The 18,025-nt window shown below is 42.7% G+C and overlaps 1 protein-coding gene across 15 annotated transcripts in view; it reads right to left on the bottom strand.

The window, feature by feature from the left end:
* The window catches only part of PLEKHM3 (pleckstrin homology domain containing M3), a 196,748-nt gene that overhangs the window by 64,156 nt on the left and 114,567 nt on the right, over positions 1-18,025 (bottom strand). For 12 of the 15 annotated variants that reach the window (XR_013557191.2, XR_009607289.3, XM_060623244.3 and 9 more), the window contains one exon: positions 14,916-14,979. Coding sequence is in view for 13 of the 15 variants with exons in the window: in XM_060623244.3 (XP_060479227.1) it covers positions 14,916-14,979 (64 nt within the window). In the remaining 2 variants the exon portion in view is untranslated. Of the gene's footprint in view, positions 1-10,717; positions 11,831-14,629; positions 14,980-16,300; positions 16,403-18,025 lie in introns of those variants that run through there. The other 3 variants (XM_060623249.3, XM_060623257.3, XM_078450946.2) reach the window with 3 other exon arrangements.

Raw genomic sequence — 18,025 nt, 5'->3', positions numbered from 1 at the left:
TATGTACTAGAACAGGACAGCTTGGGTTTGAATCCCAGCTCCTCTACTTCAGCTAAATGACTTTGGGCAAGAGATGAGTAATAATAGTACCTACCTCAGAGGGCTGTTGGGATTAAATGAGGTAATCTACATGGATTTAGAACAGGGTCTGGCCTCAAGTAAGCACTCTATAATAAAAGTCACATTTTTAAAAAAATTTTTTTTTCAACGTTTATTTATTTTTGAGACAGAGAGAGACAGAGCATGAATGGGGGAGGGGCAGAGAGAGAGGGAGACACAGAATCGGAAGCAGGCTCCAGGCTCTGAGCCATCAGCCCAGAGCCCGACGTGGAGCTCGAACTCACGGACCGTGAGATCGTGACCTGAGCTGAAGTCGGACGCTCAACTGACTGAGCCACCCAGGCGCCCCAAAAGTCACATTTTTTTAAACATGTAATAAAAAACAGCTATGATTAATCTAATTATTTAGTACAATGTTCTCATTTTACAAAGACTAAGTGCCGGAAGTATTATGTTACTTGGTAAAGGATGAACTATTGTTGTCCTGGGTTGTAGGTTTTCTGAATGTCTCTCTCCTCCCTCCTTGACTGAGTGCTATGAAATGGGAGGCCTTTGTCTTCGGTGAGAGTGTGCCTTAACAACTTTGGGGAAAAAGCAAGCAGCCTGAGAATCCTGGCCCTTTCTAGCTCCTTCTGTCTGTCAGATGATCCCCTGCCCTGCCCCCAGAGGGCAACAGACAGAAAAAAGAGAAAAAGATGAAACTCCAATCAGTAGTTTTACTACCTGTGATTACCTAGACTTTCTCTCTGCACCCTTGACCTCTGCTCCAGCCAAGAATCCATTCAACAACCTCCTTCCCTGAATTCCCTTTTTCTTCAGGTCTAAGCCTTCCCTTATGATGCCCCATTCTTTCATTGTCCTTCATGCACACCCGTGCTGCAAGGGGCTCTCTGCTTTTAGCTCTGACACAAACTCCAACTCCTAGTTCACCAGATAACCTATCGAAGCTGCCCATTTAGGAGCAAATTCACTAGCTGGCATATTCTGCACATTTTTACTGGCCAACTTTTGTGTGCTGGGGACTATTCTAGTCGCCACTAGATTGTAAGGTATTAAGAAGGTAATTTGCTTTTAAGGGCTGTATAAAATCAGTATATTTAACTTGTTTTTGTAAGCTGTCCTTCAGATTAAGTTTGTGGAAAAGATTAAAACTGCTGTTTAAGGACAAAAAGTGAAAATATCAGTTGATCTTTGGCAAATGGAATCTTGACATTTGTCCCTTGATTGAAGGAGCAGCTATCTGGCTTTCACTCCATGTTCTTTGGTATGCTCAGAGCCTTGCTAGTTTATGAAAACTGGCAAGAAAATCCCAGAAAGTAGATAGAGACATGTAGAGTAGCTTCCACAATTTAATCACTTCTTAAGGATCATGGAACCAGGATTCCTTGAGCTGGGAGAGGGGCTGTAAAAATTGTTTAACTCTACCTTTTCACTTCACAAATAAGGTAACTTAGGATTCTAGATATAAAGTAGTGAAGAGTCCGAGATTCTCCTCCTGGGTACGAATACTGTAAACAGCCAAAGCTTGAGGAAAAAAGTCATACAAGTTGGATGTACTGTGTGAAACTGTCATTTAAAGATGCCATGTATCTTTAACACAAGGGTTAAACAGGGTTGAGCATAATCCCTTCGGTGGTTAAAAATCCATTTAAGGGGCACCTGGGTGGCTCAGTCGGTTAAGCATCAGACTTTGGCTCAGGTCATGATCTCATGGTTTGGGAGTCAAGCCCCACTTTGGGCTCTGTGCTGATAGCTTGGAGCCTGGACCCTGCTTCAGATTCTGTGTCTCCCTCTCTCTGCCCCTCCCGTACTTGTGCTCTGTCTCTCTCTCTCTCTTAAAAAATGAATAAACATTAAAAAAATTTTTTTAATCCATTAAAAAAAAAAAACAACCTCTGTTTTTGTAAAGCCATAAGAAGTGATAGGGATGGGGATATTTTCCAAGGTTATAAGCTGTGTTTCCACTCCTAAGATTTAATGGAACACATGTATTCAGGGAGATGCGTGGAAGTTAAACACAATTCAACATCAGTTAATCCTAAGAGTATAGGCCCTTCAGTACAGGTCCCTTCCACCTGCACATTAAAGGAAGCTAGAAAGCCAATTACCTTCACAGCAGGGCCTCTCCCCTCCTGCAAAGGAAGAATGTACTGCAAATTCTACGGGTGCTTTACAAGCTGGTAAAACTATAATTGCAGGTGGGAAGGAAACATGGGTCCTTTTTATTTCTGCCAAAAGTTCAGTCTGGTAAGCTCCTCCCTTCTATAGCTACAGAAACAGTGTGGATTCAGTATTTTTTAAGCATGCACGCGCACACACACACACAGCACATTCTAGGATTGTACGAAATTTAAAGAATGCTTTTTGTTAAAATTGAAGAGATTATCTATGCACAACACCCCCCCCGCCCCCACCCACCACCAAAAGGGCACTCATTCTTCAGAGAGACAAGTACTGAAGGTGCCTACCGTTTTGGGGAAGCCAAAACTCAGCTTCTGGTTCAAGTGTTGAAGGCCTCCTAGCAAGACCAAAGAAAGATGGTGAAGCTAGGAGGCCAGTATGTGCTTCTGACTTGTTCTATCTAGCACGGCCCTCTGGGGAGTTCTTACTGCCTGGGCAGGAAGGGGGTGAGGGTGGGAGGCCTCGAAGTGCAGTTCCTCTGGGGAGGTCTGGTCTAGGACCACCCTAGAGGCAGGAGGAAGCCCACCCAGGGTTTCTCTTCCCTATCAAGGTGCTGGTCCGTGCAGTGACCGCAGTGCGGCTATGGTAGGATCCAGTGGCCGAGAGCCCCAGGCAGAATCTGAGGGCCCAAACAGGTAGAACAAACATTACTTCTGCGGTGGCGGTTGCCATCGGTATCCACAGATGCAGTGTCTTGGTGCCACTGAAGAAAGCTACAGGGAGCCATTTAGGGAAGGCCCACCTCTCCTAGCAACACTAATCCCAGTACTTGGGCCACCAGTGAAGCTTGTAGCTCCTAAGCTCTGAGTGTCAAGCAGCATTGTAGGTTCACTCCTCTGAGCCTCACAGCAACTTTTGGGGAAGGTACCATTATTATCCCCGGCTTCAGAGATGAAGCTTTTTTTTGAGTTATTAAGACAAGTGATTAGTTCAAGATCACCTAGTGAGTCTGGAGTGAGCTGGCATTCGAATATGGGCAGCCGGGCTCCAAGGCTCCAGTATATAATCCTGTTCCATCCAGCCCTTCTGCAATACCCAACACCAGGTATCCTTTGGAGACCTTTGCTCCAGGCAGAAACTTCATCCTATGTTGGCCTCGCACTGGCCTGCTGGTCTCTGAAAAGCTCCCGACAGCCATGGTAATTTTGATTTCCATTTAAGTTTTCCACCTCACGAAGCAGTGCCAGAGAGGGGGAATCTGGTGATAGTTTTTGAATATGATTCATTAACCAACAGCTCGAGGAAACGGAGGGCTTCCTTGCTGCCACCTGACCTTTGTCTTCAGCCTTCCTAATGTTTGCACTGCTGCCCTGACCTCCCAAAGTGACCTGGACTAGCTGGCCTGTTTCCTCGTGTGTTCCTACTTCCAGAGCCCAGCTGTCGGCCTGTGCTAGTGTGTCAATTAGTATCTCGAGGGTTCAGGGTGGGGTCTGCAGCCTTTTGAGGAGCATAATCTAACACCAACCTCCAAATTCCTTCTCATAATTGAGCATTCATTAGTTCTGAAGGAACAAAAGTGAGCATTCTCTATTATAAAGCAGAGGTCAAAACCAGTGGCTGTGTTTTGTTTGGCCTGCAGAGTGTTTAAATATAAAGAAATTTCACATAAAAATGCGGATTTCCGGCTTCTCTTGGAAAACGGGAAGAGATGACAGCTCCGGAGCTACTGAGTAACAGCTGTCCCCTTCAGAGGAGGATGGACTCTGGCTCCTCATCATGACCTGAAGCGTCTACTTGGGCCTGTGTCAGGCACAGATGCCATGCCACTTGCCTGGCCCCTGCGGAAGCCGGAGTCAACATAACTCTGTGCTAAAGCCCCATTTCTCTTATTTCTCTCCTTTAAATGCAGAATGGAATGGTTAGGCTGCCCCTCCGATGTGCTTGGCATACCAGTACAGAACTGGGAGAGAATGTTCTGAGAGGGCAGGCGCTGTGCCTTCTCTATCCTGTCCCCAGCACTTGGCACAGGAAGTGCTTGGTACCTAATATGACATTTATCACTTGTTTCTTGTACGGATAGATAAATGAATGACTGGCTCTTGGGAGAGGAGTGAATTTCTGACTGACAAGAAACCTGTTCAACAGCTAACAGATCCGGGCTTATTAATGCTTCAGTAGCTTCCTGAATGACTGATGATGCTCCTTCTACCTTTCCTTGATTTCTTGGGCTATAAAGATCCTCCCTGCTGTCACAAATGACTTTAATCTTGTTTAAAATTCCAGGAGCAAATGTGTTGATGGTTCACTAGGGCTTGGCCAGAAATCTCAAAACAAATAATGAGAAAAGCTGCCCCAGTCCGCTAACTTTTCCTCAGAAGGATGGGTGCGGTATTCTTGAAAAGCACCACGTTCCAAACGTAGATGGAACTGCAGCTCGCCATCACGTGCAGCCAGTGGTTTCATCAAAGACACAAATGCTAATGCTGTCTTGTGAGTCTGCCGTCCTCCCTCGTTCCACCGCTGGAGCAACATCCAGTGAATGAACTTGGTGAAAAGGCTAGAAACCTCCTTAGCCTTCAATACCTCCCTAGACAGCCTTCTCAAGATCCCTCTGGCCCCTTGAAGACCAACTACAAATGTGGCAGAGTGGCTGGCATGAGGCATCAAGGGGTGAAATCCTGCTGGATGTCATTAGGTTGAACACAGTCATGGGCAGCCTCCACCAGAAGTTCTTGACACAAAGACGGAGTACAGAGTACAGGAGTTTGACCGTAATCATAAGACTCAGCAGTCCTTTCCTGAGAAAATGCGCTCTCAACTTCAAGGCCAGCATAACTCTGGGCATGTAGTTATGAGTATATGCTTAATTAACATCTAGATGAATGAATGAATGAATGAATAGGTGTGCAGCCAAGGGTTTGGTGACTGACAACTGGGCTCCTGCTTCAGGAGCACAGGTGGGATAGAAAAATTATGAACTCCATGCTCTCTGTAGCTCTAGCTTGGAGACTCAGATTTTTTATCACATTCATTCCTAAGGAAAGTCAAGTGATCCCATCATACATGTTCCGTGAACGTGTGTTGGGACAATTTTTCAAATAATCCTGAAGCATGCAGACAGAACATTCTTCAGAAATGTCAAATGTCAGTAATAAAACCTTTTTCCTGTTTGCCTCCCTGATAGAAACACTGTAGATTAGGTCACTGATGGCTTTGATGCTACCAAGGCCTGAAAGTTCTCCTCCCATTTCCCTCCATCTGGCTTCAGCCTGGATCCTCACATTTCAACTCAGAGAGCTTCCTAGAGGCTGTGATCTAACAGCTGAGTTACTGGTGTTCCAGTGTCTACTGTTGCAAAACAAAATACCCCAAACCTAGTGGTGTAAGGCCATCATTTTATTCTCAGAATCTGTGAGTCAGAATCTCAGGCAGGAAATGGTGGAGATGGCTTTTCTCCGCTCCATGATATCTGTTGCCTCTGCTGAGAAGAGTTGAAAGCTAGAGGCCGGAATCCTTTGAAAGTATCTTTACTCACATGCCTAGTGGCTGATGACGGCTGTCCGCCAGGACTCAGTGGGGCTGTCAGCTAGAATGACTACATGTGGCCTCTCTTTGCAGTCTCTGTGCATGAGCTGGTTTGGGCTTCCTTACAACATGGTGGCTGCTTCCAAGAGTGTGAGATTACTCAGGAGGCTGCCTGCTTAACACGTACACTCCTATGGTACAGCAGAGAGAACACTGGACAAGGAGGCAGGAAAGTTTGGTTTCAGTCTTGGTTCGGTCACTTAGCAGAAGCTGCGTAGCTCTGGAAAGCCAGCTAGTTTATCTACGTCTGCATTCTTGCCCATGAAATGGACATGAGACAAGGCAGAGCTGCCGACCTCACAAGGTTGTTTTGGAAAGAATGCTTTTTAAACGGTAAAAAATACATTCAAAATACATACGTAAAAGAAGTATACAGCTAGGACAGGCCGCTATTATAGGATATGATGGGTTTAAAACATGTTTATGGGACGCCTGGGTGGCTCAGTCGGTTAAGTGTCCAACTTTGTCTCAGGTCATGGTCTCACGGTTTGTGGGTTCAAGCCCCACATCAGCCCCTGTGCTGACAGCTCGGAGCCTGGAGCCTGCTTCGGATTCTGTGTCTCCCTTGCTCTCTGCCCCTCCCCTGCTCGTGCTCGGTCTGTCTGTCTGTCTCTCTCAAAATTGTAAGCTCTCTGGTTGTGGCAGTGCACTTCTCCTCGGGTGTGGGCCCAACTTAGTGACTTATGTCAAACAAATAGAATATGGCAGAAGTGACGGTTATCTGACTCAAGAGGCAAAGACCCACAAAGAGTAGCCTCTGCTGGCTTTCACTCGCTCAGATCCCCCACGAGGCAGCATGCGGCAGGGCCCACGTGAGGAGGGGCAGAGGGCTCCCATCAATGGCCAGCACCAACTTTCGGCTGCTGTGGAAGTAACCCACCTTGGAAGCAGATGCCCTGGCCCCAGTCAGGGCTTCTTCCAATGACTGTGGCCCCAAATGACACCTGGGCTGCAGCCTCCGAACAGCCTGAACCCAAAATGCCCAATTAGACTGCTCCCACATTCCTGCCCCGCAGAGACCTGGGAGACAAGGGTTTACTTCTGTTTTAGTTACTGAGTTTTGGGGTAATCTGTTAAACAGCAATAGGTAACTCGTGCACGGAACTAGGCCCCACTGAGCAACTGCCACTGTGACCGTTATCTGACCACGTGACAGATTAGTTTTGATGGCAGTTCATTCTTGCCTGTTCCTAGCGACTAACAACATTTGTGTGTGAAGCGGCAGGCTGAGGGGCCAGGCAGGGAGGGTCTGATTCCACCAATGGTGAGATCGACACTAACCTTACTCTGTCTATATCTTTAAGTAAAGTGTTTTTGAAAGCAGGCCTTTGCCTAGTCAGTAATATAACTGCTTTTTAATGTTTATTTTTGAGAGAGAGCATGCACGTGCAAGCAGGGGAGGGGCAGAGAGAGAGAAAGACTCTCAAGCAGTCTCCTCACTGTTAGCACAGAGCCTGATGCAGGGCTCGAGTGCACGAGCCATGAGATTATGACCTGAGCCGAAATCAAGAGTCGGATACTCAACCGACTAAGCCATCCTGGTGCCCCATAACTGCTTTTTTATAAATGGGAAACAACAATAATACAACCCCCAAATCAACAACAACAACAAAATCCCAGCTGGTTGGAAGCCATAGTAGAAGCAGAGCCAGGAAACTAGATTCCAGGAAAGTGATCTCCATCAGCACTGACTGAGCACCACCTACCTCTGTGGCTGCGACCTCCCCTATGATCATGCTGTTTATACTTCCAGGGCTCACATTTGACTTCTGGAATCCTTATCTCAACTGAGTTCTTTCTCAGCTGGAGACTGAGGCTCTCTATCCAGCCCTTACAACACATGGTCCTCTTTCTGGCCTGGTTGCCCAAGAAGGGCAATACTTTGCCCTTAGCTAACCACGTTTTCTGCCACAGCCCACCTTCCCCAATCCTTTACTGTGTCTCTGGACCAGGTGCGTGGATGTAGTTGGGTGTGGGGCCTGGGTCTGCAGACAGACAAAGTGTTCTCCGAACAAAGAAAGACTAACTGGCTGGCATAAAGAACAATCTGTATCACTACCTTGTTAATCACCTGCTTTAGCTCAGCTAACTGGCCCCATCACCAAAACACCAAAAAAACAGTAGTCAAGATCAACAAAACTCCAGAGATTTAAGGCCTCTGCCAAGGAGTCAGCAGACCCAGCTTCCAGCCCAGGCACTTAGCAGTGGTCATCACTCCCCCCTCCCCCAAGATCTGAAACCCCCTGGAAGACTGAATTTGAGGCATGGACTATTCAGCACCTACTCAAGATACACCTCTCCTGAGAAACAGTGAGTTTCCCATTTGCTCTGATGCCAACCTGTGAATCCTTCATAGAATGACATTCAATTCTTCCCTGTACCCCTTGCACACTTTTAAAAAACCTACTTATTTAAAAGGCATGATGTGTGCCCTCCCCTCCCCCAAGTAACTTACGGTCTTTTCTAGCTCACTGAGTAGAACAATGGTGGCTAAAGTAGCTAAGGAAGATTTAGTGATGTTTTCCTGGAGGCCCCACTCCTATCTTGCCCCAGATCACCCCAGAAGCTTCTGAGGGCAGTGGTGGCTGCAGCGGACACAGGCCCTGGCCAGGGAACAACACAGGCAAGCTGTCACACTTTGTTTTTCTGCTTATTAAGTCTGAACGCTCCTAATTAGTTACCCTGCCCGCTAATGCCTGGGTGGACAATGGTCCGGGGATCAGGGGTGCTGAGAGGCTGTGAATACAATTCCTCAGGCTGCTGAGGCTTGGAGACTGGTGACTCGGTTGTGGGCACCGAGGCGCTGTGCTCCTGTGGACTGTGGATTCAAAGATGTCAGCCTCGTGTGAAGAAAGGTCATCACCTGTTGCTTCTTCGGTGAAAGGGCAGCTGTGCTGGGTGCCCACTTAGGCTCAGCCTTTGTCTGCTGACAAACAGTGCCCACAGAGAATAACTTTCTCTGATTGTTTGCTTGGTGGGGCAGGGCCATGCAAGATCACTCACACACTTCCTCAAAGAAGAATTCAGCAAAGCATGTTTTTAAAAAGTGGCCTCAAAATGTCTTAAACATTGCCTTTTAGTGGCTGCACTCACTAGCTAGGGAAGAGTAGATAATCTTCACGGTAGGACCCAATTCTGACAAATGTTTAGGTCACAGAGATGACAATTCCTAAGTCGTATGGGTACGGGGCAAAAAAGTTAACTGAAAAGTCAGCTAGCTGTCTAGGAATGTTTAGTGTGCAGAAAATTTGCAACAGTAAACAATGTGCCATTATCCCAATACAAAAAAGGTGTAGATTCTTACTTGGTTTTAGAATTCTGTACATTGTTGTTTTATAGAGCAGCATTAGAGTTTGGTTTAGGGGCTAAAACTAGTTTGCTTTTCTTTGGGTACAGAGTGTGCTAATAAGTTTAGGGATAGTGAATGTATCCATCCATCCGTCCATCTATTGATACATCAAATATTTACATGCCTAGTTGCTTAACGTAAGTGTTTACTGCTTTAGCATAAAGCAAGCAGTTCAGACCATTCTAGGCAACTCTGGAAAGGTAGTATGCATTTGATTTACTCCTCTCTCTTTTCATGGCTCTTAAGTGCTATGGGCCCTCCCCTCTGGCATCCTTCCCACTTTACATCTTCTTAGTAAGTACTCCAAATTCCAGACTGTTCCATCTTTTTTGCATCATCATATCTGTTGAAATATATCTCCTCTTGAATATCATCCTGTGCTTTCAACTTATTAACAAGACAAAAGAACTTGTGACAAAATAATTTATTCTTCTCAGGTAGTATTTTGTATTAACTGGAATCTAAATTGCCTTAACTTGAAGGTAAGATCTAGTTTGAAACTGAGGGCTGGGGGAAGGTGGATGATGGGGAAATCAGCTCCTCAGATTGTCCCACAACAGGGGGGTGCGTGTTGGGGGGGTAGGTGGTAGGCAGTGGAGGGACTCGATGGGAGGGGCTGCTTTAACCAACTGCCTCACCCATGGGATCCTCCAGTATCCTTTCTCATGAATCATTTACAAATAGAATCATTCAATGCTTAGCTTACATATGCCCCAAAGGTGAGTAACACCAGAAGAGTTAGTCATTAATATACATTTTTAGGTTTTGTCACAAGAGCACAGGTAGCTAAAATTTAGAAGTTAAATCTGACCTTTCCTTTCAGCAAACAGAAGGAACTTGAGAAGAATTCTCCTATCACTTACACAGTCTGAGGAATGAGCTATTAAACCAGGGTTCTGATTTGTTCCTTAAGAGCAACAATAATCCCTTGAATGTTAACTTACATATACTAATGTATCCTATTGGTAAAATGTGGAATTTTCCTATCAGCAATGTAAGTAAGAAGACGGTCTGTCACGTACTTTACAGGGAAAGGGGAGAGCTACTGCAGAAAGCTAATGCATTGAGAGTTATGGTATTGTTCCTGCTGATTCCTTGGGGCTTATCTTTTTATCATATCCCTATCTTAATTTAGCCTTTCCATGGATTTGTGAAAATGCTGGACAGACAGAAAATAACAAGACACAAATTATTTTCTACTTCCCCCTCTTGAAGTATCAAAGCAGGAGAAAGCTTTTAAAAAGCAGTGCCTCAGTTTCCCCCATTCAAAACATGCCTCAGTACTTGTTCATTCATTGATACATGCTTAGTCCTTGTCTGCCAAATCCTTTATAAGGAACTGCTCTGTCATTTGAAAAAACAAAGCAAACACTGCAATCACACCTCCTGAAAGAAAGCTTCTGCTTATGATTCTATTTGGATCAGTCAGTGAAGCATCTGACTCTTGACTTCAGCTCAGGTCATGATCTCATGGTTGCTGGGATCAAGCCCCGTGTTGGGCTCTGTGCTGATAGTGTGGAGGCTGCTTGAGATATTCTCTCTCTCTCTCTCTCTCCTCCTCCTCCTCCTCCTCCTCCTCCTCCTCCTCCACCGGTCACATGCATGCATACCTGCTCTCCCTCCCCCTCTCTCAAAATAAACATTAAAAACAATCAACAATATATTATGTTAGACTTATATTCAAAGAACATGGATTGAATAAGTTTCTCTAACAGTATCTACTATCCTGGAGAGAAATTCACCTGAAATTCTAGACTTAAGAAATGATGGGCTCCAGTCAGTGCCCCTCTGAGTTCCTAGGTTTTGGAGAGCCTCCGCCCCTGTCTTTTGCTGTCCTTGGACCTGCTACAAGGCAGGAGGAGTACTTGGTCCCATCTTCTGTGTTGCATGTTATAATGCTGCCAACTGATTATAGTCACGTAATGACTGTGTTGTTCAATTACTACCTTTATGAGGTGCTAGTAAAACCCAGTGAGCAACTTAATCACTGGTGAAATAAACAGACAACTGGGGACTCGGTACCAGTATGAGCTATAACCTTTGCCGATAATTGGCACTCATTGGCCAGCAAGCAGGCAACTACAGCTCCCAGAACAAGTGCAGGGAGCCTCTTCCGCTAAGCAGGGTTGATCTGTGCGGTTCGTCTCCTCACACCCAAGTGTACAGATGTAAAGAAGAATGTGTGTAAAGGAGGCCACTAAGTTTAGAAAATGAGAAGCGGGGAGCAATTGGTCTTGAATGTAACATCATAAGCATTCAGGTAGCTTGAAATCTCCAGCCATATTGTTGAACTGAGTCTGTCTCCTCAACTTTGGGATTGTTACTTATATAAATGAAAACAGAGATATGAGAAGGAAGCAAATTTTTTGAACCAGAATTCTTCCAGCACCTTTATCTTAGGTATTACTAGTGTTTTGTGTACTTGTTATTTTAAGATTATAGACGCTTAAATCGTAAGTCCCCCTTTACCATGTTTCTTAAATTCTTACCTTGTTTGATTTTTGGTGATGTCCACACCATCACCAAATTCTTACCTTGTTTGATTTTTGGTTGATGTTCACATTTTGTTTTTTAAATAAGAGCTAATGGGAAAAACCGAATTCACTGAGGAGCAATCTGTGGAGAGCAGTCTATGCCTTTAGGAAGGATATTTATGTTATTGTCATTCAAGGTGTCTAAGTCTTCAGTTACTTCCTGTAGCGTACCTTCTACCCCCTGCAAAATTTATAAACTGAAGTTCATTTTTCTGTAGTTATTTGATGTGCTAGATCTGCTTTTATAGAAACCTTTATTTTAGGAGTGCAGAGGAAAATGAAATGGGGGGGGGGGGAAATAACTTTAAAACTCCTAAAGCTGACGTGAAACGGGATGACCGTGCAACCACACACAGGACAGAAGGGGACAGGACAGCACAGGGCTGGCAGCTCCATTAGTTAGGCTGGACTGCCTGCTGTCACTCACACTCTGTCACAGACCAATAGTGCATTTTTTTCTCCTCTTGTGCTCCCTTCTCTTACGTATTTTCAAGAACAGTCCGGATTCAGAAAACACGCCTGAAACTGAGAAACTAAGAGAAAATGGGGTGGAGGTGCCCTTCAGTACTGATAGCCTAGATGCGGACAGATCAAAAGCTAAATTCAATTTAAACCACCTCAGGCAGAAAAAGTAATTGAATTAAACTTCCTCTAAATATGATAAGTCTGAGGATCTTAAAACCAGGCACAAAGAACCAGGTTAGAGTGAGCTGTTGTGTATTAAATGGATGCACAGAGCTCTAGCCATCCCCCCAACCCGGGGAGTTTGATGAGCTGCTGATTGCCTCTATCGCTTTACTACTGAGGCTGAAAACTGATTAAGCTGCTTATGGGGCTCCAGGGGCTAATGGTCCAGCCCACCAGGAATACAGTTGTCACTGACTTAAGTGAGCTGCGTGGCATATGTGGTTTGATTATACAAGGGGGTGGTGCGGGGGGAGTCTGCAAGGCATAGGGAAGCTTTAAATAGCAGGCTTTATCATGCCAAATGGATACACTACTCTGATACCCCAAAATGAAAATGGAATTGTTCTGATTCCTTCTCTTCATCTGGTAACCATTTTTGAAAGGCTTCCTCAGGGGTGCCTGGGTGGCTCAGTCAGCTAAGCCTCCGACTCTTGATTTCAGCTTAGGTCTTGAGATGGAGCCCCACGTCAGGCTCTGCACTGAGAGTGGGGCTTGCTTGGGATTCTCTCTCCCTCTCTCTCTGCCCCTTCCCTGTCTGCATGGGCATGCACTCTCTCTCTCTCTTTCTCAAAATAAGCTTAAAAAAAAAAAAAGGCTTCCTCAAAAACTACTCACCCATTCTATTTTAAACCACCCTTACAAGACTATGTCCATGCCTTTAAACATACTTCTCAAATGGGTTCTCAGATACTATGATCAAGTGAAGTTCTAGAAAATAGATAAGTGTATAATAGATATTTTAATCAATTCTTCTCCTTGAACACCACTGGGCAATTGTAATATACCTTTTCCTACCCCAACCAGCAGATCATTGCCGCTCGATTAGGTAGTAAAGGGTATACAGGACTGAAGAATAGAACAAGCTGATATGTGCAAACAGGTTAAACTTGATGTACACATGGAAATTAAAACATTCCTATTCTCTCAGATCGTTCCAACTAAATGCTCTAAAACTACTACCATTTAAAATAACTTTCCTCCCTCAGACTGTACAAAGAAAACACCAAAGTTTGAAGTTAAAAAAAAAAAAACAAAACACTCTAAAGTCTTGTAAAATGACTGAAGGATCTGAACAGTTTTTAAGCGGACCTTATTTCTGTGGGCGAAACCAGCAGAGGACAACGATGATAAACAAAAGAACAGAATCAGAACAATTTGAGATGCTTAGGAAGTTGTTACAATTATCTTTTTAATTGACTCTTGAAAGAATAGATAGATATATGGAAAGCTTTTAGCGTCTAAAAGCTTCTTAGGGGGCGCCTGGGTGGCGCAGTCGGTTAAGCGTCCGACTTTAGCCAGGTCACGATCTCGCGGTCCGTGAGTTCGAGCCCCGCGTCAGGCTCTGGGCTGATGGCTCAGAGCCTGGAGCCTGTTTCCGATTCTGTGTCTCCCTCTCTCTGCCCCTCCCCCGTTCATGCTCTGTCTCTCTCTGTCCCAAAAATAAATAAAAAACGTTGAAAAAAAAAAAAATAAAAGCTTCTTAGGCAGTGAGTTGTTGATTTAAATGATTAACCAAAGCTTAACATATTCAGGACTTTGGGTTGAACAGAAAAAATACTGGTTTTCATCTTGGTTGCTAACCTGGTCAATCATTAAAAGGACGAGCACTAATAAAAGTTTTAAAAGACGATTTTGACTCTTATGATTTCTTATGTTTTATTAAACTTTAAGGTCCTCCCTTAAGTGACTTAAGCACAAGTCAAAGAGTTTCATACAATCATTGCCTTTCAGATGTTCTTTCTTTGTATAATTTTTTATTGAGATATAATTCACATACCATAAACTTCACTCTTCCAAAGTGGGTTTTAGTACATTCACAAAGTTGTGCAACCATCACCATTATCATTCCAGAACACCTTGGTCAGCCTCAAAGGAAACCCCCAGGCCATCACTAGTCATTCCCTAGTTCTCCCCAGGTGCTGATAACCACTCATCTGTCTACTTTCTGTCTGTGGATTTGCCTATTTTGGACATTTCATTTAAACAGAATCATACATATATATTCTTTTCTGTCTGGCTCCTTTCAGCATGATGTTTTCAAGATTCACCTATGTTGTAGCATGTATGTTGCTCCTTTTCGTGGCCAAATAATATTCCATTGTGTGGATATATAGCATTTTGTTTATCTGTTCACCAGCTGATGAACATTGGGTTACTTCTATTCTTTGGTATTATGAACAATGCTGCTCTGAACACTGGTATACAAGTTTTACATGGACATAAGTTTTCAATTCTCTTGGGTATATTCTAGGAGTGGAACTAACTGCTGGTTCATATTGTAACTTGGTTTAACTTTTTGAGACCACCAAACTGTCTCCCAAAGTGGCTGTACCAACCAGTTCACATTCCCACCAACAATGTACGAGAGCTCTGGTCCCTACATATCCTTGCCAACATTTCTTATTGTCCTGTAATATTTTTTATAGTAAATTTTTTTTCTCATTCTGAGTAGAAACTGATTATCAGGGCTTATGAAGAAACTACCCCAATGATGGCAGAATTCAGTACCTATACCATAATCAACAAAGACACTTTCCCAATGAGAAAAGAGCAATGAAATGGCCCTTATGAGTGCTTACCTGCTGCAGATCAGCGAGGGAATACAGGTGGATCTGTTGAAGGAGGTATTCTCTGGGGAAAATTCTGAAAACAAGGACAGAAAGACAAATGAACTGTGTTGACTGCCACAAAACACACTTTTCCTGATAAGTTTCAAAGTCTCATTCAAGATCCCTTTCCTCTACCTTCTTCCCTTTGCACCAACACTCCTCCTCCCAACAGTCTCTGAGGAAACTGTAACAATACCCACACTTTTTCTTTCTAACAGATACTAAGATGGAAGTAAAAGTTTGGTCTTTGATTTCTTTTTTTTTTTTTTAATTCCTTAATGAGTTTATTTCAGGACAAAAAGAAGTAATGCTCTGTTTTTTTTTTTTTTAATTGAAGTGTAGCTGACATACAATATTCTATTAGTTTCAGGTATTTAACAAAGTGATTGAATAGTTATATACATTATGAAGTGATCATCGTGATAAATCTAACTATCATCTATCACCATACAAAGTTGTTATGTATTAGTAACTACATTTCCTGTGCTGTACATTGCACCACTGTGTCTTATTTTATAACTAGAAGTTTGTACCTTTTAATCCCCTTCCCATCTATCATCCTTTACCCCACCCCCTCCCCTCTGACAACCACCATATTATTCCCTGTGTCTTTGAGTCTGTTTCTGTTTTGTGTGCTTTTTTTTAGTTTCCACATATAAGTGAAATCATACAGCATTGGTCTTTCTCTGTCCTATTTCACTTAGCATTATACCTTCTAGGTCCATCCATGTTTTTGCAAATGGGTAAGTTTCATTCTTTTTCATGGCTGGGTAATATTCCATTGTATGTAGATATTACCTCCTCTTAATCCATTCATCTACTGATGGACATTTAGGTTGCTTCCCTATCTTGGCTGTTAAAAATAATATTGCAATGAATGTAAGAGTGCATATTCTTTTCAAATAAATTTTTTCTGTGGATAAATACCCAGAAGTAGAATTGCTGGATCATATGTTTTAGTTTTAGTTTTAATTTTTTGAGGAACCTCATACTGTTTTCCATGGTGACTGCAGCAAATTACATTCCTATCAATAGTACACAAAGGTTCCCTTTTCTCCATATTTTCACCAACATATGTTACTTGTCTTTTTTATCCTAGCCATTCTGACAGATGTGAGGTGATGTCTCATGGTGGTCTTGATTTACATTTCCCTGATGATTAGTGATGTTGAGCATCTTTTCATGTGTCTGTTGGCCATCTGTATGTCATCTTTGGAGAAATGTCTTCAGATTCTTTGCCTATTTTTTAATTGATTTGTTTTTATGATATTGAATTGAGTTCTTTATATATTTTGGATATTAATCCCTTATCAGTTATGTAATTTGCATATCTCTTTTCCCATTCAGTAGGTTACCTTTTTGTTGATGGTTTTCTTCACTGTGCAAAAGTTTTTTAGTTTTATGTAGTCCCATTTGATTTTTTTGTTTGTTTTTGCTTTTGCTTTTGTTGCCTTTGCCTGAGGAGACAGATCCAAAAAAAATAACGTTAAGATCAATGTCCAAGAACCTATTACCTATGTTTTCTTCTAGGAGTTTCGTGGTTTCAGGCCTTACATTTAAGTCTTTACTCCATTTTGAGTTTATTTTGTATATGATTTAAAAAAATGGTCCAGTTTTCCCAACATCATTTATTGAGGAGATTGTCTTTTCCCCATTGTATGTTCTTGTTTCCTTTGTTGAACATTAATTGAACATCTAAGCATGGGTTCATTTCTGGATTTTCTCTTCTGTTCCATTAATTAATGCATTTGTTTTTGTGCCACTGCCATTGTATTTTCATTATGATAGCTTTGTAGTATAGCTGGAGATCAGGGCTTTGTTCTTTCTGAAGATTGCTTTGGCTACGCAGGGTCTTTGTAGCTGCGTACAAATTTTAGGATTACCTGTTCTAGTTTTGTGAAAAATGGCATAAGTATTTTCATAGGGATTCCACTGAATCTGCAGACTGTAGGTCAGATTTGGATGTATGGGCATTTTAACAATATTATTTGTTCCAGTCCATGGTATGTCTTCCCATTTATTTGTATTAGCTTCAATTTCTTTCATTGGTGTCTTACCATTTTCAGTGTACAGGTGTTTCATTTCCTCAATTAAAGTTATTCCTAGGTATTTTTTTCTTGATGCAACTGTAAATGATATTGTTTTCATAATTTCTTTCTGATAGTTATTAGTGTATAGAATTGCAAAAGATTTCTGTATATTAATTTTGTTTCCTGCAACAGTACTGAATTCATTTATTAGTTCTAATCATTTTTTAGTGGAGTCTTTACGGTTTTCTATACATAGTGTCATGTTATTTGCAAATAGTCACAGTTTTACTTCTCTTTTCCAATTTGGATGCCTTTTTTTTGTTGATTGTTATAGCTAGGACTTCCAATACTATGTTGAATAAAAGTGGTAAGATTGAGGGGCACCTGTGGGGCTCAGTTGGTTGAGCATCCAACTCTTGATATTGGCTTGGGTCATGGTATTACAGTTGTGGGATCAAGCCCCACATCAGGCTCTGTGCTATGTGCAGCCTTCTTAGGATTCTCTCTCTGCCCCCCCCCCCCAAAAGTAAACAATAAACATAAAGAATTTATTTTAATTAACTAATTAATTAATATAATTTATTGTCAAATTGGCTAACATACAGTGTATACAGTGTGCTCTTGGTTTTGGGGGTAGATTCTCGTGATTCATCGCTTACATATAACACCCAGTGCTCATCCCAACAAGTGTCTTCCTCAATTCCCATCACCCCTTTCCCCCTCTAATGCCCCCGCCCAAATCAACCCTCAGTTTGTTCTCTGTATTTTAGAGTTTCTTAAGGTTTGCCTCCCTCCCTCCCTCCCTCTCTGTTTTGTAACTATATTTTCCCCTTCCCTTCCCCTAGGGTCTTCTGTTAAGTTTCTCAAGTTCCACATTTGAGTGAAAACATGATATCTGTCTTTCTCTGACTGACTTATTTAACTTAACATAGTACCCTCCAGTTTAATGCACATTGATGAAAATGGCAGGATTTCATTCTTTCTCACTGCCAAGTAGTATTCCATTGTATGTATAAACCACATCTTCTTTATCCATTCATCAGCTGATGG

This window comes from Panthera onca, chromosome C1, assembly GCF_046562875.1.
Source record: "Panthera onca isolate mPanOnc1 chromosome C1, mPanOnc1 haplotype 2, whole genome shotgun sequence".
Lineage (NCBI taxonomy): Eukaryota > Metazoa > Chordata > Mammalia > Carnivora > Felidae > Panthera > Panthera onca.
The sequence above is the reverse complement of the archived record's forward strand: the minus strand, read 5'-3'. Positions and strand labels throughout refer to the sequence as shown.